The 25,927-nt window shown below is 49.2% G+C and overlaps 1 protein-coding gene across 2 annotated transcripts in view; it reads right to left on the bottom strand.

Annotated features, from left to right (window-relative positions):
* Positions 1-1,631: 1,631 nt before the first annotated feature.
* The window catches only part of LOC119964306 (pancreatic alpha-amylase-like), a 61,444-nt gene continuing 37,148 nt past the window's right edge, over positions 1,632-25,927 (bottom strand). For both annotated transcript variants that reach the window (XM_038793589.1, XM_038793590.1), the window contains exons 6-10: positions 19,930-20,052; positions 11,944-12,043; positions 7,341-7,462; positions 7,122-7,247; positions 1,632-1,856 (exon numbers count right to left, since the gene is read on the bottom strand). In XM_038793589.1, coding sequence (XP_038649517.1) covers positions 1,667-1,856; positions 7,122-7,247; positions 7,341-7,462; positions 11,944-12,043; positions 19,930-20,052 — 661 coding nt within the window. In that variant the 3' untranslated portion in view covers positions 1,632-1,666. The remainder of the gene's footprint in view (positions 1,857-7,121; positions 7,248-7,340; positions 7,463-11,943; positions 12,044-19,929; positions 20,053-25,927) is intronic.

Genomic DNA, 25,927 nt, shown 5'->3' with positions numbered 1-25,927 from the left:
TTTCTTTCACTGTTGATGTGCTGGAGTTTTGGTGATTGACCTCCAACCATCACAACCAACTTTCTTTGTGCCAGGTATGACTCCGACTACATGTCGGAGTTTACAGGCTCCGAACAGTAGTTACTGTGGAACAGAGTATACAGACAGAAACAAACAGGAAGTGTAAGAAACACCGCAATGTTCACGGGTGAATTTAATCTACATGTAGTTTGGCTGAGTAAGGTTTACAAAGGGAGTCTGGAACATTAGCTCCAAGTGTATCCAGGACAACGTCTTAGATTAGTGCTATTGTCGACCTGATGATGTACAATGGGACTGAATTAATTAACAGCCTTGTGGTAAAGGAGCCTCTAGGTGATTGCAATCATAACAGAATAGAATTTGTGTTTTGCTGAAAACTAAACTAAAGCTCAGGGTGGGTAGTCATTCCCTACTTCATTCCTATACAATCTTGCCTTGACAAATCAGAGCTGATCTTCCTGGTTTGAATTTACATGAAGGCTTGGCAGTTAACTGTTCCTGGTGCATTTTCCATGGTAACATCTCCATCAATCAGAGTGCACTTGCCAACCAATAGGCTCTCTCCTCGTGCAGTACAAATAGTTGTTACCTTTTACATTCTTACACGTCTCTGTTTTCTTTCAGAAATTCCCAGGTTTTGTACGACCAAATGATCGAATTTCATGATCAGCCCAAAGGTGATGTGTGGGTCTAAGGCCAGTGATATAAACTAAATGCTAAAGTGAACTGGGAAACTAGATTGAAAGGTAACGTTGGCATTGTCCCACATGACCTTTGAGGGGGAGAGCTGACCGATGGAGTTTAACCTGAGCAGCACCACAACTCGGGTGAGGGGCGAGGTTGGGAAGGCTGGGCCTTCATGAATAACCTCATGAAGGTAAGACAGCAGAGGGACAATGGGAGACATTTAAGGAGATATTTCATAACTCTCATTATTCCCACTAATTGTGGGATTGCTTAGCTCTGTCTTTGTTTAGCCTGCAAGTTGTCCTGTGTTGTAGCTTCAGCAGGTTGAAAGGAAACAGATAGTTTAAGGAATTTTATCTGTCTTGTGGGTATTAGAAATAAAGGTACACGCCCGGGCATGGCAGGTTAATCCTTGGATCGGAGGTGGACCTCCAGCAAATAACCCTGTCCAAATCCCACTGAAACATCTCTGCATCCTCCTCACAGCTCACCCTCCCACCCAACTTTGTCTCATCTGCAAATTTGGAGATAATACATTTAGTTCCCTTGCTTTAACTTTATATATAAATCTGTGATGTGAGACCTTGTTGAAAGCCTTCTGCAAGTCTGAGTGGAGGTTTGGGTGTCTCGGTTCAGTGTTATTAGGACGGGCAGGCTGTCAGATCCCGTTAATGCCATTGGTAAAATTCTCCAATGGTGCGACACAGTCGCGAGATGAGATAATCTGCTACAGCTGCTTGCAACTGTAGTGGCTCCTCCCCCCTCCAAACCTCCACATCCGCCTCTCGGGGCTGGTGAAATTATGCCCATAAATAGCCTGGGATGTTTTAGTATGTTAAAGGCACTACATAAATTCAGGTCCTCTGTAGTAACGATTCGTCTGACCCCCATTGGGTCTTGGATCAGCAAAGAGACAAAACAGATTCTCCAACGCCATCCTTTTAATTGGAATTGGCAATTACAGTTTAGCATCAACGTGAATGGCCAACATGGGATCCTCCGCCGTGTTACTGATTTGGAGAGATACTCTGCCGTCTGGACCGACAGCGACCTGTAAACCCGTGCAGCGATCGCCCTCCTTCTGTCCTGAAATTACGTCACAGTATGTACCAGCAGGGAGCCCCGTTTGTAAAGTAACACCCATGTTCCTGTATTGGAAGAGAAACCAAATGATAGACCACTTCCAGATTCTAAACAGCCATGGATTACAAAACCATAGACATAGGAATTTAGGAAAAGGAACAGGCATAACAGAGACCATCCCCCCCCCCCCCCCCCACCCACTTCCCCACCCCAATCAGTCACCCCTGCCTGGAAGTAAAGAGCAGGACAGGCAGAAAGAGCGTAGAAAAATACTTCTTTTTCACACACATATCCCTTACCCCTGCTGCCTCAGGTAGACGCCTGGAAAAAATGCTGTAACTTCATAGAAAGCAAAAACCACACCACAGGGCTTCAAACCCCCAATAATCCTTTGATGTGCAAGGCGTCTATTCACTTAAAAGAGAAATAGCTTTTTGTGGGCTGTAATTGACAGCTTCCAGACAGCCATATGTATGGATTGTTTACTTTCAGCTCCCTTCATGTTTCAATTCTTCTCAAGTAGCTTGCTGCAAAAGTAACTGCAATGTTTATAAACATCTAGCTATGGTTGACAGCTTATGGCCACATCAAAAGCAGTTGAGTGCTTTTTGCTGAGAAAGAGGCAGTGAGAGCACTTAACTCCCAGATGTTTCTAAACATTGTGCGGGGCGACGATCCTGTTTTTCCCCTGGCGCTCGATTCTCTACCACATTGGGAACTCTACTGCCGGCTGTGGAGAATGTAGCCCCTCTTATTCTTAAACAACAACTCGCTGTGTAAAAAACATTCTCCTCATCTGCCCCTCTGGTTCTTTTACCAATTCTTGTCAATCTGTGTCCCTCTGTTTACCCACCCTCCCAGTACTGGAAACAATTTCCTCTTCATTACTCTGGCAAATCCCTTCAGGAAATAAAATTTGGAAAATGCCGGAAGAACTGAGCAGGATTAGCAGCATCTGCGGAGAGACAAATAGAGTTAACGGCCGGAATTCTCCGAGCCCATGCGGGGTCGGAGAATCGCCGGTGATGCGGTAAATTCCCGCCCATGCCGCTCCCACGCTGGCACGCGATTCTCCGGCGGCAGGAGAATCAGCGCCAATTGTGCCCACGCGACGCGGCCCCCAAAGGGATTCTCCGCGGTCGACCGGCCGAATTCCCGCCGAGTTCCAGCGAGTCCCACCAGCATGGTTCTAACCTGGTACCACCCAGCGGGAGCGTGGACCCACGGCCGCAGTGACCATCCTTGTGGGGGGGGGGGGGGCGGGGGGATGACTCCGGAGGGGCCTCCACGGTGTCCAGGCCCGCGATCGGGGGCTTCCGATCGGTGGACGCCTGTGATCTGGAGGGGGCCTACCGCCTTCCTTGCGGACCCGCTGTAAGTCTCCGCCATGTTGCGCGACACTGGCGCGGAGACGGCCACCACGTACATGCGCCGCCCGCGGAGGTGGCTGCCGCGCGCAAGCGTAGACCCGCACCGGCCGTGCAGGGCCGCGTTTCGGTGCTGGAGCTGCGTGGGGCATTCCGGCACCGTGCTGGCCTCCTCAGGGCCGCTGAACGCTGGGCCAGGAGGTCTGTTGACGCAGGCGTGCACCAGTCCGGTGTTTACACCGGCCTCAACACTTGGCCGGGGTTTCGGAGAATCCCAGCCAACGTTTCTAGTCTGTATGACTCTACGTGGAGAACTCGAAGAGTATGACGTTGAAACAGAGGATCGGCTGTGATCACAGTGAAGGATGGAGCAGGATCGAAAGGCCAAATGGCCTCCTCCTGCTCCTATTTTCTAACTGTTATTTCCCACTTATCAGCCAAAGCCTGAATGTTGTCCAGGGATTGTTGCATTTCCTATGGACTAGTGTGCTACTGCTGCATTACTGTGACATTGCTACATAACTGTCTGGCTGCTGCTGCATTACTGTGACATTGCTACATAACTGTCTGGCTACGCTGCATTACTGTGACATTGCTACATAACTGTCTGGCTACTGCATTACTGTGACATTGCTACATAACTGTCTGGCTACTGCTGCATTACTGTGACATTGCTACATAACTGTCTGGCTGCTGCATTACTGTTACATTGCTACATGACTGTCTGGCTGCTGCTGCATTACTGTGACATTGCTGCATAACTGTCTGGCTACTGCTGCATTACTGTGACATTGCTACATAACTGTCTGGCTGCTGCATTACTGTTTCATTGCTACATAACTGTCTGGCTGCTGCAGCATTACTGTGACATTGCTACATAACTGTCTGGCTACTGCTGCATTACTGTGACATTGCTACATAACTGTCTGGATACTGCTGCATTACTGTGACATTGCTACATAACTGTCTGGCTACTGCTGCATTACTGTGACATTGCTACATAACCGTCTGGCTGCTGCATTACTGTTACATTGCTACATAACTGTCTGGCTGCTGCTGCAGTACTGTGACATTGCTACATAACTGTCTGGCTGCTGCTGGATTACTGTGACATTGCTGCATAACTGTCTGGCTACTACTGCATTACTGTGACATTGCTACATAACTGTCTGGCTGCTGCAGCATTACTGTGACATTGCTACATAACTGTCTGGCTGCTGCTGCATTACTGTGACATTGCTACATAACTGTCTGGATACTGCTGCATTACTGTGACATTGCTACATAACTGTCTGGCTACTGCTGCATTACTGTGACATTGCTACATAACCGTCTGGCTGCTGCATTACTGTTACATTGCTACATAACTGTCTGGCTACGACTGCATTACTGTGACATTGCTACATAACTGTCTGGCTGCTGCATTACTGTGACATTGCTACATAACTGTCTGGCTGCTGCATTACTGTGACATTGCTACATAACCGTCTGGCTGCTGCATTACTGTTACATTGCTACATAACTGTCTGGCTGCTGCTGCATTACTGTGACATTGCTATATAACTGTCTGGCTACTGCTGCATTGCTGTGACATTGCTACATAACTGTCTGGCTGCTGCTGCATTACTGTCACATTGCTGCATAACTGTCTGGCTACTACTGCATTACTGTGACATTGCTACATAACTGGCTGCTGCATTACTATGACATTGTTACATAACTGTCTGGCTGCTGCATTACTGCGACATTGCTACATAACTGTCTGGCTACTGCTGCAGTACTGTGACATTGCTACATAACTGTCTGACTGCTGCTGCATTACCTTGACATTGCTACATAACTGTCTGGCTGCTGCTGCATTACTGTGACATTGCTACATAACTGTCTGGCTGCTGCTGCATTACTGTGACATTGCTACATAACTGTCTGGCTGCTGCTTTACTGTGACATTGCTACATAACTGTCTGGCTGCTGCATTACTGTGACATTGCTACATAACTGTCTGGCTGCTACATTACTGTGACATTGCTACATAACTGTCTGGCTGCTGCTGCATTACTGTGACATTGCTACATAACTGTCTGGCTGCTGCATTACTGTGACATTGCTACATAACTGTCTGGCTGCTGCTGCATTACTGTGACATTGCTATATAACTGTCTGGCTACTGCTGCATTGCTGTGACATTGCTACATAACTCTCTGGCTGCTGCTGCATTACTGTGACATTGCTACATAACTGTCTGGCTGCTGCATTACTGTGACATTGCTACATAACTGTCTGGCTGCTGCATTACTGTGACATTGCTACATAACTGACTGGCTACTGCTGCATTACTGTGACATTGCTACATAACTGTCTGGATACTGCTGCATTACTGTGACATTGCTACATAACTGTCTGGATACTGCTGCATTACTGTGACATTGCTACATAACTGTCTGGCTGCTGCTGAATTACTGTGACATTGCTACATAACCGTCTGGCTGCTGCATTACTGTTACATTGCTACATAACTGTCTGGCTGCTGCTGCATTACTGTGACATTGCTATATAACTGTCTGGCTACTGCTGCATTGCTGTGACATTGCTACATAACTGTCTGGCTGCTGCTGCATTACTGTGACATTGCTGCATAACTGTCTGGCTACTACTGCATTACTGTGACATTGCTACATAACTGGCTGCTGCATTACTATGACATTGTTACATAACTGTCTGGCTGCTGCATTACTGTTACATTGCTACATAACTGTCTGGCTGCTGCTGCATTACTGTGACATTGCTATATAACTGTCTGGCTACTGCTGCATTGCTGTGACATTGCTACATAACTGTCTGGCTGCTGCTGCATTACTGTGACATTGCTGCATAACTGTCTGGCTACTACTGCATTACTGTGACATTGCTACATAACTGGCTGCTGCATTACTATGACATTGTTACATAACTGTCTGGCTGCTGCATTACTGTGACATTGCTACATAACCATCTGGCTGCTGCTGCATTACTGTGACATTGCTACATAACTGTCTGGCTACTGCTGCATTACTGTGACATTGCTACATAACCGTCTGGCTACTGCTGCATTACTGTGACATTGCTACATGACTGTCTGGCTGCCGCATTACTGTGACATTGCTACATAACTGTCTGACTGCTGCTGCATTACCTTGACATTGCTACATAACTGTCTGGCTGCTGCTGCATTACTGTGACATTGCTACATAACTGTCTGGCTGCTGCATTACTGTGACATTGCTACATAACTGTCTGGCTGCTGCATTACTGTGACATTGATACATAACTGTCTGGCTGCTGCTGCATTACTGTGACATTGCTACATAACTGTCTGGCTGCTACATTACTGTGACATTGCTACATAACTGTCTGGCTGCTGCTGCATTACTGTGACATTGCTACATAACTGTCTGGCTGCTGCATTACTGTGACATTGCTACATAACTGTTTGGCTGCTGCTGCATTACTGTGACATTGCTACATAACTGTCTGGCTGCTGCATTACTGTGACATTGCTACATAACTGTCTGGCTGCTGCATTACTCTGACATTGCTACATAACTGTCTGGCTTCTGCTGCATTACTGTTACATTGCTAGATAACTGTCTGGCTGCTGCTGCATTACTGTGACATTGCTACATAACTGTCTGGCTGCTGCATTACTGTGACATTGCTACATAACTGTCTGGCTGCTGAATTACTGTGACATTGCTACATAACTGTCTGGCTACTGCTGCATTACTGTGACATTGCTGCACTAGTGTGTCACTACTGCATTACCATGTCACTACAACACACCATGTCACAGCTGCACGACTGTGTTGCATTACTATGTCACTGCTTTCATAATGTATATTTCTGCTGTACATATCACTGCTATCTTACTGGGTATGAAGTCCCTATTTAAGTTTGCTGATGTGCTTCCTGTACAATGATACTCACCAGTTATCACAGTTGATCGCAATGAAGCCTCTATTTCCACGTCCGAATGCGATTTGATTGCTTTCATTGTCCCACCAATTTGCAAAAGGTTGCCCATCCACCACATTGCGAAAGATGACCATGTTCCTGTAAACGTGACACAATTGCCAGATTTTGTGACCACCACTACTTTGGGAGGGATGTTAACTCGTTAAAATGTGGACTGGGAGGCAGACTAACCTGATCTGCCGCCACCGGTGCTCACATACCCAGCCATTCCCACACGTGGTGTCTGCATGGAGGGTAACAGCCTTGGTGGATCCATCGCTATTGCTGGGTGGCCCCATCCAATTATTCACGTCCTTTGGAAAAGAGAAAATGGATAGCGAGTGAAAATCTCCTCCCCTGCCCATTCCCCACATTGTTGCAAAACTTTCATAGAACAGACAGTGCAGAAGGAGGCCATTCGGCCCATCGAGTCTGCACCAACCCACTTAATCCCTCACTTCCACCCTATCCCCATAAACCAATAACCCCTACTAACCTTTTTGGTCGCTAAGGGTAAATTTAGCATGGCCAATCCACCTAACCTGCACATTTTTGGATTGTGGGAGGAAACCGGAGCACCCGGAGGAAACCCACGCAGACACGGGGAGAACGTGCAGACTCCGCACAGACAGTGACCCAAGCTGGGAATCGAACCTGGGACCCTGGCGCTGTAAAGCCACAGTGCTATCCACTTGTGCTACCGTGCTGCCCTCTGACAGTGCGGCGCTCCCTCAGTACTGACCCTCTGACAGTGCGGCACTCCCTCAGTACTGACCCTCTGACAGTGCAGCACTCCCTCAGTACTGACCCTCTGACAGTGCGGCACTCCCTCAGTACTGACCCTCTGACAGTGCGGCACTCCCTCAGTACTGACCCTCTGACAGTGCGGCACTCCCTCAGTACTGACCCTCTGACAGTGCGGCACTCCCTCAGTACTGACCCTCTGACAGTGCAGCACTCCCTCAGTACTGACCCTCTGACAGTGCAGCACCCCCTCAGTACTGACTCTCTGACAGTACGGCAGTCCCTCAGTACTGACCCTCTGACAGTGCAGCACTCCCTCAGTACTGACCCTCTGACAGTGCAGCACTCCCTCAGTACTGACCCTCTGACAGTGCAGCACCCCCTCAGTACTGACTCTCTGACAGTACGGCAGTCCCTCAGTACTGACCCTCTGACAGTGCAGCACTCCCTCAGTACTGACCCTCTGACAGTGCAGCGCTCCCTCAGTACTGACCCTCTGACAGTGCAGCGCTCCCTCAGTACTGACCCTCTGACAGTGCAGCACTCCATCAGTACTGACCCTCTGACAGTGCAGCACTCCCACAGTACTGACGCTCTGACAGTGCAGCACTCCCACAGTACTGACCCTCTGACAGTGTGGCACTCCCTCAGTACTGACCCTCTGACAGTGCAGCACTCCCTCAGTACTGACCCTCTGACAGTGCGGCACTCCCTCAGTACTGACCCTCTGACAGTGCGGCACTCCCTCAGTACTGACCCTCTGACAGTGCGGCACTCCCTCAGTACTGACCCTCTGACAGTGCGGCACTCCCTCAGTACTGACCCTCTGACAGTGCAGCACTCCCTCAGTACTGACCCTCTGACAGTGCAGCACCCCCTCAGTACTGACTCTCTGACAGTACGGCAGTCCCTCAGTACTGACCCTCTGACAGTGCAGCACTCCCTCAGTACTGACCCTCTGACAGTGCAGCACTCCCTCAGTACTGACCCTCTGACAGTGCAGCACCCCCTCAGTACTGACTCTCTGACAGTACGGCAGTCCCTCAGTACTGACCCTCTGACAGTGCAGCACTCCCTCAGTACTGACCCTCTGACAGTGCAGCGCTCCCTCAGTACTGACCCTCTGACAGTGCAGCGCTCCCTCAGTACTGACCCTCTGACAGTGCAGCACTCCCTCAGTACTGACCCTCTGACAGTGCAGCGCTCCCTCAGTACTGACCCTCTGACAGTGCAGCGCTCCCTCAGTACTGACCCTCTGACAGTGCAGCACTCCCTCAGTACTGACCCTCTGACAGTGCAGCACTCCCTCAGTACTGACCCTCTGACAGTGCAGCACTCCCTCAGTACTGACCCTCTGACAGTGCAGCACTCCCTCAGTACTGACCCTCTGACAGTGCAGCACTCCCTCAGTACTGACCCTCTGACAGTGCAGCACTCCCTCAGTACTGACCCTCTGACAGTGCAGCACTCCCACAGTACTGACCCTCTGACAGTGCAGCACTCCATCAGTACTGACCCTCTGACAGTGCAGCACTCCCACAGTACTGACGCTCTGACAGTGCAGCACTCCCACAGTACTGACCCTCTGACAGTGTGGCACTCCCTCAGTACTGACCCTCTGACAGTGCAGCACTCCCTCAGTACTGACCCTCTGACAGTGCGGCACTCCCTCAGTACTGACCCTCTGACAGTGCAGCACTCCCTCAGTACTGACCCTCTGACAGTGCAGCACCCCCTCAGTACTGACTCTCTGACAGTATGGCAGTCCCTCAGTACTGACCCTCTGACAGTGCAGCACTCCCTCAGTACTGACCCTCTGACAGTGCAGCGCTCCCTCAGTACTGACCCTCTGACAGTGCAGCGTTCCCTCAGTACTGACCCTCTGACAGTGCAGCACTCCCTCAGTACTGACCCTCTGACAGTGCAGCACTCCCACAGTACTGACCCTCTGACAGTGCAGCACTCCATCAGTACTGACCCTCTGACAGTGCAGCACTCCCACAGTACTGACGCTCTGACAGTGCAGCACTCGCACAGTACTGACCCTCTGACAGTGTGGCACTCCCTCAGTACTGACCCTCTGACAGTGCAGCACTCCCTCAGTACTGACCCTCTGACAGTGCGGCACTCCCTCAGTACTGACACTCTGACAGTGCAGCACTCCCTCAGTACTGACCCTCTGACAGTGCAGCACTCCCTCAGTACTGACCCTCTGACAGTGCAGCGCTCCCTCAGTACTGACCCTCTGACAGTGCAGCGCTCCCTCAGTACTGACCCTCTGACAGTGCAGCACTCCCTCAGTACTGACCCTCTGACAGTGCAGCACTCCCTCAGTACTGACCCTCTGACAGTGCAGCACTCCCTCAGTACTGACCCTCTGACAGTGCAGCACTCCCTCAGTACTGACCCTCTGACAGTGCAGCACTCCCTCAGTACTGACCCTCTGACAGTGCAGCACTCCCACAGTACTGACCCTCTGACAGTGCAGCACTCCATCAGTACTGACCCTCTGACAGTGCAGCACTCCCACAGTACTGACGCTCTGACAGTGCAGCACTCCCACAGTACTGACCCTCTGACAGTGTGGCACTCCCTCAGTACTGACCCTCTGGCAGTGCAGCACTCCCTCAGTACTGACCCTCTGACAGTGCGGCACTCCCTCAGTACTGACACTCTGACAGTGCAGCACTCCCTCAGTACTGACCCTCTGACAGTGCAGCACTCCCTCAGTACTGACCCTCTGACAGTGCAGCGCTCCCTCAGTACTGACCCTCTGACAGTGCAGCACTCCCTCAGTACTGACCCTCTGACAGTGCAGCACTCCCTCAGTACTGACCCTCTGACAGTGCAGCACTCCCTCAGTACTGACCCTCTGACAGTGCAGCACTCCCTCAGTACTGACCCTCTGACAGTGCAGCACTCCCTCAGTACTGACCCTCTGACAGTGCAGCACTCCCACAGTACTGACCCTCTGACAGTGCAGCACTCCATCAGTACTGACCCTCTGACAGTGCAGCACTCCCACAGTACTGACGCTCTGACAGTGCAGCACTCCCACAGTACTGACCCTCTGACAGTGTGGCACTCCCTCAGTACTGACCCTCTGACAGTGCAGCACTCCCTCAGTACTGACCCTCTGACAGTGCGGCACTCCCTCAGTACTGACACTCTGACAGTGCAGCACTCCCTCAGTACTGACCCTCTGACAGTGCAGCACTCCCTCAGTACTGACCCTCTGACAGTGCAGCACTCCCTCAGTACTGACCCTTTGACAGTGCAGCACTCCCTCAGTTCTGACCCTCTGACAGTGCAGCACTCCCTCAGTACTGACCCTCTGACAGTGCGGCACTCCCTCAGTACTGACACTCTGACAGTGCGGCGCTCCCTCAGTACTGACCCTCTGACAGTGCGGCACTCCCTCTGTACTGACCCTCTGACAGTGCGGCACTCCCTCAGTACTGACACTCTGACAGTGCAGCACTCCCTCAGTACTGACCCTCTGATAGTGCAGCACTCCCTCAGTACTGACCCTCTGACAGTGCAGCACTCCCTCAGTACTGACCCTCTGACAGTGCAGCACTCCCTCGGTACTGACCCTCTGACTGTGCAGCACTCCCTCAGTACTGACCCTCTGACAGTGCAGCGTTCCCTCAGTACTGACCCTCTGACAGTGCAGCACTCCCTCAGTACTGACCCTCTGACAGTGCAGCACTCCCTCAGTACTGACCCTCTGACAGTGCAGCACTCCCTCAGTACTGACCCTCTGACAGTGCAGCGTTCCCTCAGTACTGACCCTCTGACAGTGCAGCACTCCCTCAGTACTGACCCTTTGACAGTGCAGCACTCCCTCAGTACTGACCCTTTGACAGTGCAGCACTCCCTCAGTACTGACCCTCTGATAGTGCATTAACTAGATGGGCTGATTGGCCTCTTTCTGTAAAACACAATGCAATGTTATACTGAATGTACTTTCTGATTCAGAGATACTTAATGACTCAGTGCTGATCGACGTTCACTGATTTATATTTGTGCAGAATAAATTTAGACTTACCTTTCCATTGACGAAATAACGGTCCCATCGGAAGCTGGACATCACTCGTGTCTGGCCATAAGGGTGAGCGAGCATGAATGCGACGGCCACTTTGTAGAGTCTGCAGAGTTGCAATGAGACCACAACTGAGATTCAAATAATCCGGAGAAACGGACCATCCCAGGGCTCCTCCTTCCAGCTCATCAGAAACAGGATCTGAGGTCGGCCCTTTGAACACAACACTCTCCACCATTGGATAAGACCATGACTAATCTTCCACCTCAACTTCACCTTCCCATGTTGCCCACCATATCCCATACCGGGGCTGGTTTAGCTCACTCGGCTAAATCGCTGGCTTATAAAGCAGACCAAGCAGGCCAGCAGCACGGTTCAATTCCCGTACCAGCCTCCCCGGACAGGCGCCGGAATGTGGCGACTAGGGGCTTTTCACAGTAACTTCATTGAAGCCTACTCGTGACAATAAGCGATTTTCATTTTCATATTTCCCTTTGTTCCCAAAACTCTATCAACCTCTGTCTGAAATCCTGAAAAACCATCACCTTTCATCCTTCACTTTTCCAGGGAGAAATTGCAGCCGGGATTCTCCTTTCCGGGGGCTAAGTCCAAACGCCAGTGGGAAAACCGGCGCCAACGGCTCCGGCATCAACGAGTCCGCCAAGGTGAGGAATTCTCACCTGTCTCGGGGGCTCGGTTGACGGCAGAGGGGTTGGCACTGCTCCAGCTGGCACCGAAGGGACTGCGCGAGTTCGCACATGCGCCAAAGGGCTGGTGTGATCCCACGAATGCGCTGAGCCACCGGCGTGCTTTGCCACATGCGCGGGGTGTTCTCTTCTCCACTCTGGCGATGGCGGTGCCCTACAGGGTCTGGCACGGAACGAAGGAGTGCCCCCACGGCACAGGATGTCCCGCAGATCGGTGGAGCCCGATCGCGGGCCAGGCCACTGTGGGGGCCCTTCCCGGAGTCAGATCCCCCCCCGCGACCCCTGAGGACCACCCCAGCTGACTTACCTGCCAGGTCCCCGCCGTGTGGGACACACGTAACCAACACCGGTGGGACTGGCCACAAACAGATGGTCACTCGGCCAATCGGGGCCCGGAGAATTGCTGGGGGGTCCGCTGCCAATGGCCACCGACTGGCGCGGCGTGAACCCCGCCCGAAAATGGCGCCAGAGAATACGGCAGCTGGCGTCAGGGCGGGATTCGCGCCGTCCCCCAGGAATATTTCAGAGTCCAAAGAATTCCTGACGGCCAAACCCAGTATATCCACTATCTCTGCAACTTCTACTTTTAAAAGGCAGAGATATATACCATCATGTCCAAGGGATTTCTTACTTATTAATCCCATTAATTTCTCCACTACCATTAATATTAATTAGTCACTTGTTAGCACAGAACTTGACTTGCTGAAAAGAGAGGCACATTACTGAAGTCTTCATCAGGACAAACACAAGAATGCCAAATTTCAAATGATCACAACAATATATACATGAGGAAAAGAGAGTGCTGACTGGCTGGCAGGTGGAGTCTGATTCACAAAGGCGTTGCTATGGAGAAAGTAACGGAGAACTAAAGGCTCCTCTAACTCCTGGGTAATTTGAAAAAGGCGCAAGACTTGAACATATTCCTTTTGAAATGAAATGAAATGAAATGTCCCTTGCGTACAAATGTATGTTGCTTCGAGCAGTATGAATGAGCCACATTGGGCTCGATTGATTATCTTAAATTAGTTGTTAATGTAGCTATTAGCATACTCAGGATTGTTCAGCAAGTGCTGCCCAAATATCGAGGCACATCTGACAGTAGACATTTTGTTTTGGGTTTTTCAAGCACAACATTAATGTTTTTTACAAGGGATTGCTGCAGGGTAATCTGATTGAGTACTTTATGAAGGTGTTCACTGGGGTCGCTGCAGTCAAGCTGTATGGTCTGGCTCTTCACAGTAAATGTTATAAAAACATATGATATAGGAGAAGAAGTAGTCCATTCGGCCCCTCGAGCCTGCTTCACCATTCAAAAAGATCATGGTTGATCCATTTATGCGCTGAGTTCCACATTCCCATCGACCCCCAATAACCCTTAGTTTCTGTGCCTAACAAGAATCTATCTAAAACCGCCTTAAAAATATTCAGTGGCCCGCTTCCACCACCTCCTGAGGCAGAAAGATCCAAACTTGCACTATCCTCTGAGAGAAATAATTTCTCCTCATCTCTGTTCTAAATGGGAGATCCCTAATTTTAAAACTGTGCCCCCCTACCCCCAGGCTCTGGACTCACCCACAAGAGGAAACTTCCTTTCCACATCGACCTTGTCAATACCATTCAGAATCTTATAGACGTCAATCAAGTCACCCCTCACTCTTCTAAGCTCCAGTGGAAACCAGTCCAGTCTGTCTAACCCATTCTCATTAGACAACCCATTCATTCCAGGTATCAATCTAGTAAACCTCCTTTGAGCCACCTTCAACATATTCACATCTTTCCTTAAATAAGGAGACCAAAACTGCACACAGTATTTAAGATATGATCTCACCAATGTCCTGTATAACTAAAGTATAATATCCCTACTTTTCTGTTCAATTCCTTTCTTAATAAAAGATGGTAAGAAGTCTTACAACGCCAGGTTAAAGTCCAACAGGTTTGTTTCGAATCACTAGCTTTCGGAGAAGGTGAATCTAGAAGAAAGTTTGGAGCTATCCTGAATATTGTGAGTTCAGGGATGTGTTGAACGACACTATCAGAGATTGATCATTCTGTGCTTCAAGGAACCAAGCTATTCAAAAGCGGTTGTTAACTGAAAGCACCCTGACCTTGAAGAAAGCGTTGGAAGTTGCAGCATTCATGGAATTAGCAATCAAAGATGTTCAAAAGTTGAGTTCTAGCACAAGAATTCACAAGAAGTTGGCTGGAACTCAAACGCAAACACATTCCAGCACTTGCCATAGGTGTGCAAAAACAGGGCACACATCACCATATTGTTGGTGTAAAGACGTGGGGCTGGATTCGCCATTTCACTGGCTAAGTACCTGCAGGAATGGAGATTTCCCGGGCATTTGCCGATGCTAAAATTGGCGCTGGACGCAGTCCGCGGCCGCCACGTCCGGTTCCCGACCACTCAGACCACACGTCAACCGTGCCAGTCGGGAACTCGTCCTATCGGGGGCGGAGCATCGGGGAAGGGCCTTCCGATGACACGCCAACACCATTCCACCGGCGTGCAGCGCGCGAGGCCATGACGCCATTTCGGAGGGTGCGGAAACTCGAAAACCGGCATCAAACCGCCGGTGCCCCCGATTTGGGCATCGGAAGGGATTCTCCACCCGATGGCCGATTACGAGAACCCAGCCCATCGGGCAGAAATTGAGGCAGAAAGCACCACATTTAATCTGCCTCCAATAGCCCCTCCCTGCTTCTGTAATCTATGCCCTGATTGATAAAGGAAGTGTCCCCCATACTCCTTTTTCACCTCCCTATTAACCTGCCCTTCTGCCTTCAGAGATCTATGGACAAACACGCCAAGGTCTCTTTGTTGCTCAGAACTTCCCGGTGTCAGGCCAATCACTGAATACTTCCTTGTCAAATTACTCATTCCAAAGTGTATCACCTCACACTTTTTAGCGTTAAATTCCATCTGCCACGTATCTGCCCATTTGACCATCCCATCTCTATCTTCCTGCAGCCCAAGAGACTCAACTTCATTGTTAACCACCCAGCCAATCTTTCTGACATCCGCAAACTCACTGATCCTACCCCCCACATAGTCATCTATGTCATTTATACAAATGACAAACAATAGGGGGCCCAGCACGGATCCCTGTGGTACCCCACTGGTCACTGGCTTCCAGTCACTAAAGCAGCCGTCTGTCATCACCCTCTGTCTCCTACAGCTCAGCCAATTATGAATCCACCTTATCAAATTACTCATGTGCATTTGCCTTTTTAATAAGTCTCCCATGTGAAAACTTGTCAAAGACTTTTTTGAAATCATGTAAACTACATCAACTGCGCTACCCTCACAAACCAGGGGCTGGTTTAGCTCACTCAGCTAAATCGCTGGCTTTTAAAGCAGACCAAGCAGGCCAGCAGCACGGTTCGATTCCCGTACCAGCCTCCCCGGACAGGCGCCGGAATGTGGCGACTAGGGGCTTTTCACAGTAACTTCATTGAAGCCTACTCATGACAATAAGCGATTTTCATTTCATTTCATTTGTACACGAGGTTACATGCTCAAAAAATTCAATCAAATTTGTTAGGCATGACCTCCCTCTGACAAATCCAAGCTGACTATTCCTGATTTCACCTTGTTTCTCCAAGTGGAGATAGATTCTCCCCTTCAGAATTTTTGCCAATAGTTTCCCAACCACTGACGTGAGAGTCACTGATCTGTAGTTCCCTGGTTTATCTCGACAAACTTTCTTAACTGGTGGGGCCACATTAGCTGTTCTCCAGTCCCCTGACACCTACCCTGTGGCCAGAGAGGAATTGTAAATTTGGGTCAGAGCTCCTGCAATCTCCTCCCTCACCTGCCACAGCACCCTGGGACACAATTCATCCAGATCTGGAGATTTGTCCACTTTTAAGCCTGCCAACAACTCTAAGACCTTCATTTGAATCTCTGGGACATGTCACGAAACACCAAGGGATGGCATAAGCCATCTCTGAAAGTCAAGGCCATTTCCAAGGCACCCACACCTCAGAATGTCAACCAACTTTATTCGGCATACTCAATTACAATGGCAGGTTTGTCCTGAATCTGGCGGCTATTCCAAAACCGCTCCACAATCCAGTGTCAAAATAAAAAGGGGAACTGTGGGCTCAATGTGAGAGAGAATTAGTGCAAGCCAAAGAGGGGCTACTCAAGTCAGAAGTCCTGACAGATTTTGATCCAAATTTACCCCCCCCTGCAACTGGAATGTGACACATCACCTATAAGGTTGGAGCTGTGTTTTTCCATAATGCCCACAGGTGAGGAGATGCCAACAGCCTTCCCATCAATGACTTTCAGTAAAGCCAAAATTAATTATGCGCAGATAAAGAAACCCCAGGAATCACTTTTGGAATAAAATGGTTTTCCGAGTCCTCTATCAGGTGAAATTCACTTTATGGACAGACCATCGTCCTCGAACGATTCTTGTATCTCAAACCGGGAGACCATTCCTGGCAATGATCAGGATGCAGAGGTGGGCACTGCTCCAGTCAGCACACACATACACGATAAAGTATCGGCAGGGGCTGGTTTAGCTCGCTCGGCTAAATCGCTAGCTTTTAAAGCAGACCAAGCAGGCCAGCAGCACGGTTCGATTCCCGTCACAGCCTCCCCGGACAGGCGCCGGAATGTGGCGACTAGGGGCTTTTCACAGTAACTTCATTGAAGCCTACTCGTGACAATAAGTGATTTTCATTTCATTTTCATTTCAGTCAAACCTTCGTGGGAAGACAGATGGAATATCCCTACTCACCTTGCCAAATAGTTTGTCAACAAGCAGTTTGTCTGGAAACATTTTCTACTTCGAGCAAGTTGACAACACTCCTGTAACTGGTGAATATGCAGACCAGAAATGATCCAGTACTGTCAGAGGTCATGGACACGGTGCTTCGAGGCAAGACTTCAGGAGCAAACCCTGAGTTAAAGTCCTATTCCATCCAAAGACTTGAGATATTTGTGATATCTCTCTGGGGAGTGTGAGTCACTATTACTAAGAAAATGTGTCTTAAACCAATTACACAAAGGCACTGTGGTGCTGTGAGGATGAAGGAGATGGCCAGGAACTATTTTTGGCAGCCAGGGCTGGACACCAAAATCGAGGAAAAGGCGGGAATGTGTTTGTCTTGTGCAAATGTGAGGAACCTGTCACCATGAGTCCCGTTCACTCACTGGGGAAGAGTTGCTTACCCCAGACCGTTGGAAGGGCGCAGGTTTCATATTCTAGTTGATGCTCACTTGAAATGGTCTGAAGTTGCCAACGTGAAGTCAATGGCCGAGGCTCTCCGAAATCCCGGCCAAGTGTTGACACCAGCATCAACAGGTTTCCAGGCCCAGTCATTCTCCCCTTCCTCGGGGGCTAGAACGGTGCCGGAGTGCTGTGCGCTGCTCTGGCGCCGAAAGACGGCGATCCCCCGATCGCAGGCCTGGCCACCGTGGAGACCCCCCCCCCCCCGAAGTCAGCTCCCCCCCCCAATCAGGACGGCCCCCGCAGCCAGATCGCCGAGCTCCCGCCGGGTAGGACCATACGCGAACGACGCCGGCAGGACTTGGCGGAACTCGGCCCATCGAGCACGCAGAATCGCTGCGGGGGCCACTTTCAACGGCCCCCGACCGGTGCCGCGGCAACCAGAGAATCGGCGGCCTGGCGTCAGAGAAAACAATTCAGAGATTGGGTGAAATCTTCAGCAGATTCGGTTACCCTGAACAACTGGTGAGTGATAATAGTCCTCATAAGACCATAAGACCATAAGACATAGGAGTGGAAGAAAGGCCATTCGGCCCATCGAGTCCACTCCGCCATTCAATCATGGCTGATGGGCATTTCAACTCCACCTACCAGTATTCTCCCCGTAACCCTTAATTCCTCGCGACATCAAGAATTTATCTATCTCTGCCTTGAAGCCATTTAGCGTCCCGGCCTCCACTGCACTCCGCGGCAATGAATTCCACAGGCCCACCACTCTCTGGCTGAAGAAATGTCTCCGCATTTCTGTTCTGAATTTACCCCCTCTAATTCTAAGGCTGTGCCCACGGGTCCTCGTCTCCTCGCCTAACGGAAACAGTTTCTTTGCGTCCACTCATAACTCAAGAGTTCAAAAACTACTTGAAGGGGAGCAGAATTGAACACATCTGGTCCACTGCTTATCATCTTAGCACAGTCAGGACCGGACTCCTATACCGAACAAAGCCGAGATGATGTCATATGGAGCAGGCAGGCAGATCAACTCTTGGCGACGAGACCCAGTCCGCCTGAGCCAGACCCAACAGAGAGTCCAAACCCAACTGTGCCAAGATCCCGAATGGACCTCTCCGAGAACCGAAACTATTGGAGAAAACCTCAACTGTGGGGAAAACACCGAGTCCACCTCAGACCACCACATCGACTCTGGGTAAGGTAACCACTGACACGCTCAAACCAAACCAAAGACACCAGACGTTGCAACAAGTACCAAAAATCAGCAGGAGGTTCGCCGACAACGGCACAGAGAATGATGACCTCGGGAATGTCTGAAATATCGACTGTTTTGTTTAATTGATTGTTCATGTTGCTAATTGATAATGTTGTTGTTTACTGTGTTATGGACCCTTCGATTTAAAGGGGAGGGGGTAAATGTATATTCATAATGTTCTTAGTGTTTCCGCACAAGCAGCTTTGTAACTGGACAGGGGCACTTTGAGAGAATATCGGTCGTTTGTTCGGCAAACAGGCAGTGTAACATCGCAGCCTGCAGTGTTAACATCTGCTAAATAAATTTCTACATTTTGGTTAAACTTCCAAATCTGGCATATTCAATCTTGAATCAACCCCATCTACGCCATGACCTTTTAGTCTCGGCAATAACTTTTGATGTGGTAACTTATCAATTGCCTGCTGGAAATCCATGTACAGTACATCTACAGGCCCTCCTTTAGCTGCAGCACATATGACTCTTTCAAAAACTCAACTGGTTAAATGTAATTTACCTTCCACAAAACCATGAAAAAGAAAGAAAGAAAATCGCTTATTGTCACGAGTAGGCTTCAATGAAGTTACTGTGAAAAGCCCCTAGTCGCCACATTCCGGCGCCTGTCCGGGAATCGAACCGTGCTGCTGGCCTGTCTTGGTCAGCTTTAAAAGCCAGCAATTTAGCCCAGTGAGCTAAACCAGCCCCTTTCCAATTACATTGAGTGTCCAGCTGTAACTCTGCCCAGCTATAATTTAGATTGTGAAGTAAAATGGGTTAAAATACAAGTGACCTTTGCTCTGACCCTTGCGGGTGTACAACGTTGACATGTGGTCCATACCTGGAGTCCCAGAAGGTGAGAACGGAAGCGCCACCAGGTCCATGTCCTCGCTGGTTATCATGGTTATCGACAAAGACCAATGCCCGGTCAGTAGGCATGAAGGCCCATCCTTCTCCCCAATTCCTGCACACAGAGTTCACAACTGTTAGCACACAAGCAGAGATAGCAAGAACTCCTTGGATTGCATTTGTTTATTGTCACGTGTACCGAGGTACAGTGAAAAGTATTTTTCTGTGAGCAGCTCAACAGATCATTAAGTACATGGGAAGAAAAGGAAATAACAGAAAATACATAATAGGGCAACACAAGGTACACCAGATAACCACATAAACACCGGTATCAGGTGAAGCATACAGGGTGTAGTGTTAATGAGGTCAGTCCAGAAGAGGATCATTTAGGAGTCTGGTGACAGTGGGGAAGAAGCTGTTTTTCAGTCTGTTCGTGCGTGTTCTCAGACTTCTGTATCTCCTGCCCGATAGAAGAAGTTGGAAGAGTGAGTAAGCCGGGTGGGAGGGGTCTTTGATTATGCTGCCCACTTTCCCCCGGTAGCGGGAAGTGTAGACGGAGTCAATGGATGGGAGGCAGGTTTGTGTGATGGACTGGGCTGTGTTCACAACTCTCTGAGGTTTCTTGCGGTTCTGGGCCGAGCAGTTGCCATACCAGGCTGTGATGCAGCCCGATAGGATGCTTTCTATGGTGCATCTGTAAAAGTTGGTAAGGGTTAATGTGGACATGCCGAATTTCCTTAGTTTCCTGAGGCAGTATAGGCGCTGTTGTGCTTTCTTGGTGATAGCGTCGACGTGAGTGGACCAGGACAGATTTTTGGAGATGTGCACCCCGAGGAATTTGAAACTGCTAACCATCTCCACCTCGGCCCCGTTGATGCTGACAGCGGTGTGTACAGTACTTTGCTTCCTGAAGTCAATGACCAGCTCTTTAGTTTTCCTGGCATTGAGGGAGAATTTGTTGTCGTTACACCACTCCACTAGGTTCTCTATCTCCCTCCTGTATTCGGACTCGTCGCTATTCGAGATCCGGCCCACTATGGTCGTATCGTCAGCAAACTTGTAGATGGAGTTGGAACCAAGTTTTGCCATGCAGTCGTGTGTGTACAGGGAGTAGAGTAGGGGGCTAAGTACGCAGCCTTGTGGGGCACCGGTATTGAGGACTATTGTGGAGGAGGTGTTGATGTTCATTCTTACTGATTGTAGTCTGTTGGTCAGAAAATCGAGGATCCAGTTGCAGAGTGGAGAGCCAAGCCCTAGGTTTTGGAGCTTTGATATGAGCTTGGCTGGGATTATGGTGTTGAAGGCGGAGCTGTAGTCAATAAATAGGAGTCTGATGTAGGAGTCCTTGTTTTCGAAATGCATGTTTTCGAGATGCACCTGACTTTTTCTCTTCACATATCTATAGAAGGTTTTTCTGTTAGTTTTTATGTTTTCTGCAAGCTTACTCTCGTATTCTATTTCCCCTTCCGAATCAAACCCTTTGTCCACCTCTGCTGAATTTGAAATGTCTCCCAGTCCTCAGGCGTGCTGCTTATTCTGGACAATTTATTTGCCTCCCCATTGGCTTTAACACAATTCCTGATTCCCTTGTTAGCCATGGTTGAGCCTCCTTCCCCGTCTTACTCTTGCGCCAGACAAGGATATACATTTGTTGAACTCCATTCCTCTGTGCTTTAAATGTCTGCCATTGCCTATCCACCATCAACTCGTCAACAATCCTTTTTCAGCTTATCCGAGCCAATGCACGTCTCATACCATCAAAGTTAGTTTTCTTTAAGTTCAAGACCTAGTCTCAGACTTAACTGTGTCACTCTCCATCTTAATAAAGAATTCTACCATATTATGGTCACTCTTCCCCAAAGGATCTCACCCCACAACATTGCTCATTAATCCTCTCTCATTGCACAATACCCAGTCTAGGGTGGCATGCTCTCTAGTTGATCCCTTGACATGATGGTTGAGAAAACCATCCCTTATATATTCCAAGTGATCCTCCTCCATCGAATTGCTGCCAGTTTAATTAGGTCAATGAATTTGCAGATTGAAGTCACCCATAAAATAATAACAAGTACAGCAAGAGAAACAAAGAAGGCTCTGTAAAGGGCGAAGACGAATTCGAGTTTGAAATTGAGTCAAAACGTTGTGAGTTTAGCTCTCACTCCAAAGACCTCAACTAAAGTGCAAGCTGTGTCACATCTCAGTACTGAAGGAGTGCTGCACTGTCAGAGGGTCAGTACTGAGGGAGTGCCGCACTGTCAGAGGGTCAGTACTGAGGGAGTGCTGAACTGTGAGAGGGTCAGTACTGAGGGAGTGCTGCACTGCCAGAGGGTCAGTACTGAGGGAGTGCTGCACTGTCAGAGGGTCAGTACTGAGGGAGAGCTGCACTGTCAGAGGGTCAGTACTGAGGGAGTGCCGCACTGTCAGAGGGTCAGTACTGAGGGAGTGCTGCAGTATCAGAGGGTCAGTACTGAGGGAGTGCTGCACTGTCAGAGGGTCAGTACTGAGGGAGTGCCGCACTGTCAGGGTCAGTACTGAGGGAGTGCTGCACTGTCAGAGGGTCAGTACTGAGGGAGTGCTGCACTGTCAGAGGGTCAGTACTGAGGGAGTGCTGAACTGTCAGAGGGTCAGTACTGAGGGAGTGCCGCACTGTCAGAGGGTCAGTACTGAGGGAGTGCCGCACTGTCAGAGGGTCAGTACTGAGGGAGTGCTGCACTGTCAGAGGGTCAGTACTGAGGGAGTGCTGCACTGTCAGGGTCAGTACTGAGGGAGTGCTGCACTGTCAGAGGGTCAGTACTGAGGGAGTGCTGCACTGTCAGAGGGTCAGTACTGAGGGAGTGCCGCACTGTCAGAGGGTCAGTACTGAGGGAGTGCTGCACTGTCAGAGGGTCAGTACTGAGGGAGTGCTGCACTGTCAGAGGGTCAGTACTGAGGGAGTGCTGCACCGTCAGAGGGTCAGTACTGAGGGAGTGCCGCACTGCCAGAGGGTCAGTACTGAGGGAGTGCTGCACTTCAGAGGGTCAGTACTGAGGGAGTGCTGCACTGTCAGAGGGTCAGTACTGAGGGAGTTCTATACCATGTGATGGACAGTACTGAGGAGCGGTTGAAGACTCTGGGTCTGTACTCGTTGGAGTTTAGAAGGATGAAGATGGGTATCTTATTGAAACTTACAGGATACTGCGAGGCCTGGATAGAGTGGAAGTGGAGAGGATGTTTTCATACGTCGGGAAAACTAGAACTTGAGGTCACAGCCTCAGGCTGAAGGGACGATCCTTTAAAACAGAGATGAAGAGGAATTTCTTCAGCCAGAGGGTGGTGAATCTGTGGAACTCTTTGCCGCAGAAGGTTGTGGAGGCCAAATCACTGAGTGTCTTTAAGACAGAGATAGATAGGTTCTTGATTAATAAGGGGATCAGGGGTTATGGGGAGAAAGCAGAAGAATGGGGATGAGAAAATATCAGCCATGATTGAATGGCAAAGCAGATTCAATGGGCCGAATGACCTAATTCTGCTCCTATGTCTTATCGTCTTCTGAGGGAGTGCTGCACTGTCTGAGGTACTGCATTTGGAATGAGGTATCTCTCCAACCTGACTCCCCCTGACCCCCCTGCCCCCAAGGTTGAGGTAAATACCCAATGTGAGCACTTCAAATAATTGCATCGGAGATTTCCCCAGTATTCTCTCAGTGAATAGATTATCTGATTACCCTCACATTGCTCTTTGTGGGATCTTGCTGTGCACACGTTAGCTGCAATGTTCCCTATATTACAACAGAGATTCAAACAATCAAACTTCATTGGCTGCTGTAGTGTATGCAATAATTGGCAACCACCAATTATTTAGATAACAATGATTGGTTGATTATAAATTCAAGCTATATAAAGAACACGATAATCAATGTTGCCCAAGCCTACCAGCCATTTTAATTCAGTCCCTACCTTCTCTACTAATGCGTAGGACACAGATCTTGTTCTGAAAAATCTTGGCATGGTTTCTGGGTCCACGTGGATCTTGGCTTGCTATCCTTTGATCTTCCTCAATTCCTCCTGGAACACATCTTGTTCTTTTTTAATAATTTTGTGCAGGCTGCCCTCTCAACTTAAAAACTTCCAGCAAGTTCAACTTGACCTCTTGGAGCTAGTCACACCCATTAAACTCTGTCGTTGGCTTGACGCCACTATCAACGGTAGCTGTGCAGACGGCTGTCTATAACTCACTGGAGGGGCGTGGGCACCCATCTATTCTAACGGTATAGCTCTCTGGTATATGTAGCTAGCTTAGCTGCAGTATTCTGGAACCTCACGGGTTGAACCCCTTCTTGGAGATACCAGTAGGTCTGTTCACTCACGGCAATAGCTGACACCCACATGTACTTTCATCTTCAGATGTTGGCAGTTCACTAACAACACCACTGTGATAGGGGCTACCTTGACTGGTTTCACATGATTCAGCGCCAAAATGCTCTGTTAACCCGCTGGGCAATCAGCCGTGGGTTTGTGATGCAGAGCGAGGCCAGCAGTGTGGGTTCAATCCTCGCATCGGCTGAGGTTACTCATGAAGGCTCTGCCTTCTCAACCTCGCCCCTCGCCTGAGGTATGGTGACCCTCAGGTTAAACCCCCACCAGTCAGCTCTCCCCCTCAAAGGGGAAAGCAGCCGATGGGACTCTGGCGACTTTACCTTACCTCCAGACTATGCACTGGGCTGTATTATTTACTCTGCTGGTACTGGCCAGGTCCTGCTTGTTGTTACACATATCCATCATATGTCCTTTTCTTCCACACGCAAAGCGCTCTGCTTCTCTAAATCAGCACGTTTCTGGGGAGTTATTATGATTATTATTCCTGGGCTGTTGTTTAAATCTTCTGTACCTGGTGTCTTTTTCTGCTTCTGTGTTATTTTCTTTACTTAAACCGGTCCCTTCTCCCCTGGCATCACTGCTGCTGTCAGCTTCCTGCCCTAACCAGTGCCCTTCGTCACTGTGCATATTGCTGCTCCCGGGCACCCTTCTTCACCCTCTCTACCACTGATGCCATTTCCAGCACATTTTTACAGTTAACTCTGATTCAGCTAACTATTTCTCTGCATCGCTGCATTGTTTATACACATACCAATGGGTCCCTCAACATGTCATTCAACACTGACCCAATATCGTATAATTGCTCGGCGATTTGTCTTAGCCTTACTATAGAGGCGGCAATGGTCTCCTTTGGGCTTCTTCCCGTGGGCTTCGGATGGTAACATTCCTTTGCCAGCTCAGCCAGCTCTGCAAATGTCTCAGTGTCAGGAGCGTTCAGGGACGTTAAACTTCGGTTCAAATTATATGTCTGGGCCCACTTGCAGTCAGGAAAAATAACTTTCTTCCTATCCTCTCCCTCGATTTCATCAGCACAGAAGAAATATTCCAAATTTTCCACGATTCTGCAGCAGCATCGAAAGCTTCTAATTTTCCGAAGATAGACACGACTAATTTTTTTTACAGGCTGGACTCGATCGAACTTGTTCGGCAACTCCTTCAACTGAACTTTCCTTCGAAAAATTTGTTCTTCGTTGCAATCTGAGTCATTGTTGTCTCCTTGTCACCAATGTGTTAAATGCAATAATTGGCAAACACTAGCGATCTAACTAACAAAGAATGATTTATTATAAATTAAACTATATACAGAGCGTGTCAATCGATGTCTTCATGATTTGATTTGATTTGATTTATTGTCACATGTACCGAAGTACAGTGAAAAGTATTTTTTGCGGCCGAGGGAACGTACACAGGACGTACATAGTAGACAAAAAAGAACAATCGACAGAGTACATTGACAATGGTACATCGACAAACAGTGATTGGTTACAGTGTGGAACAAGGGGCCAAGCAAAGCAAATACATGAGCAAGAGCAGCATAGGGCGTCGTGAATAGTGTTCTTACAGGGAACAGATCAGTCCGAGGGGGAGTCGTTGAGGAGTCTGGTAGCTGTGGAGAAGAAGCTATGTCTGGATGTG

This window comes from Scyliorhinus canicula, chromosome 4 (assembly GCF_902713615.1).
Source record: "Scyliorhinus canicula chromosome 4, sScyCan1.1, whole genome shotgun sequence".
NCBI lineage: Eukaryota > Metazoa > Chordata > Chondrichthyes > Carcharhiniformes > Scyliorhinidae > Scyliorhinus > Scyliorhinus canicula.
This window is presented reverse-complemented; position numbering and strand designations above follow the sequence as displayed.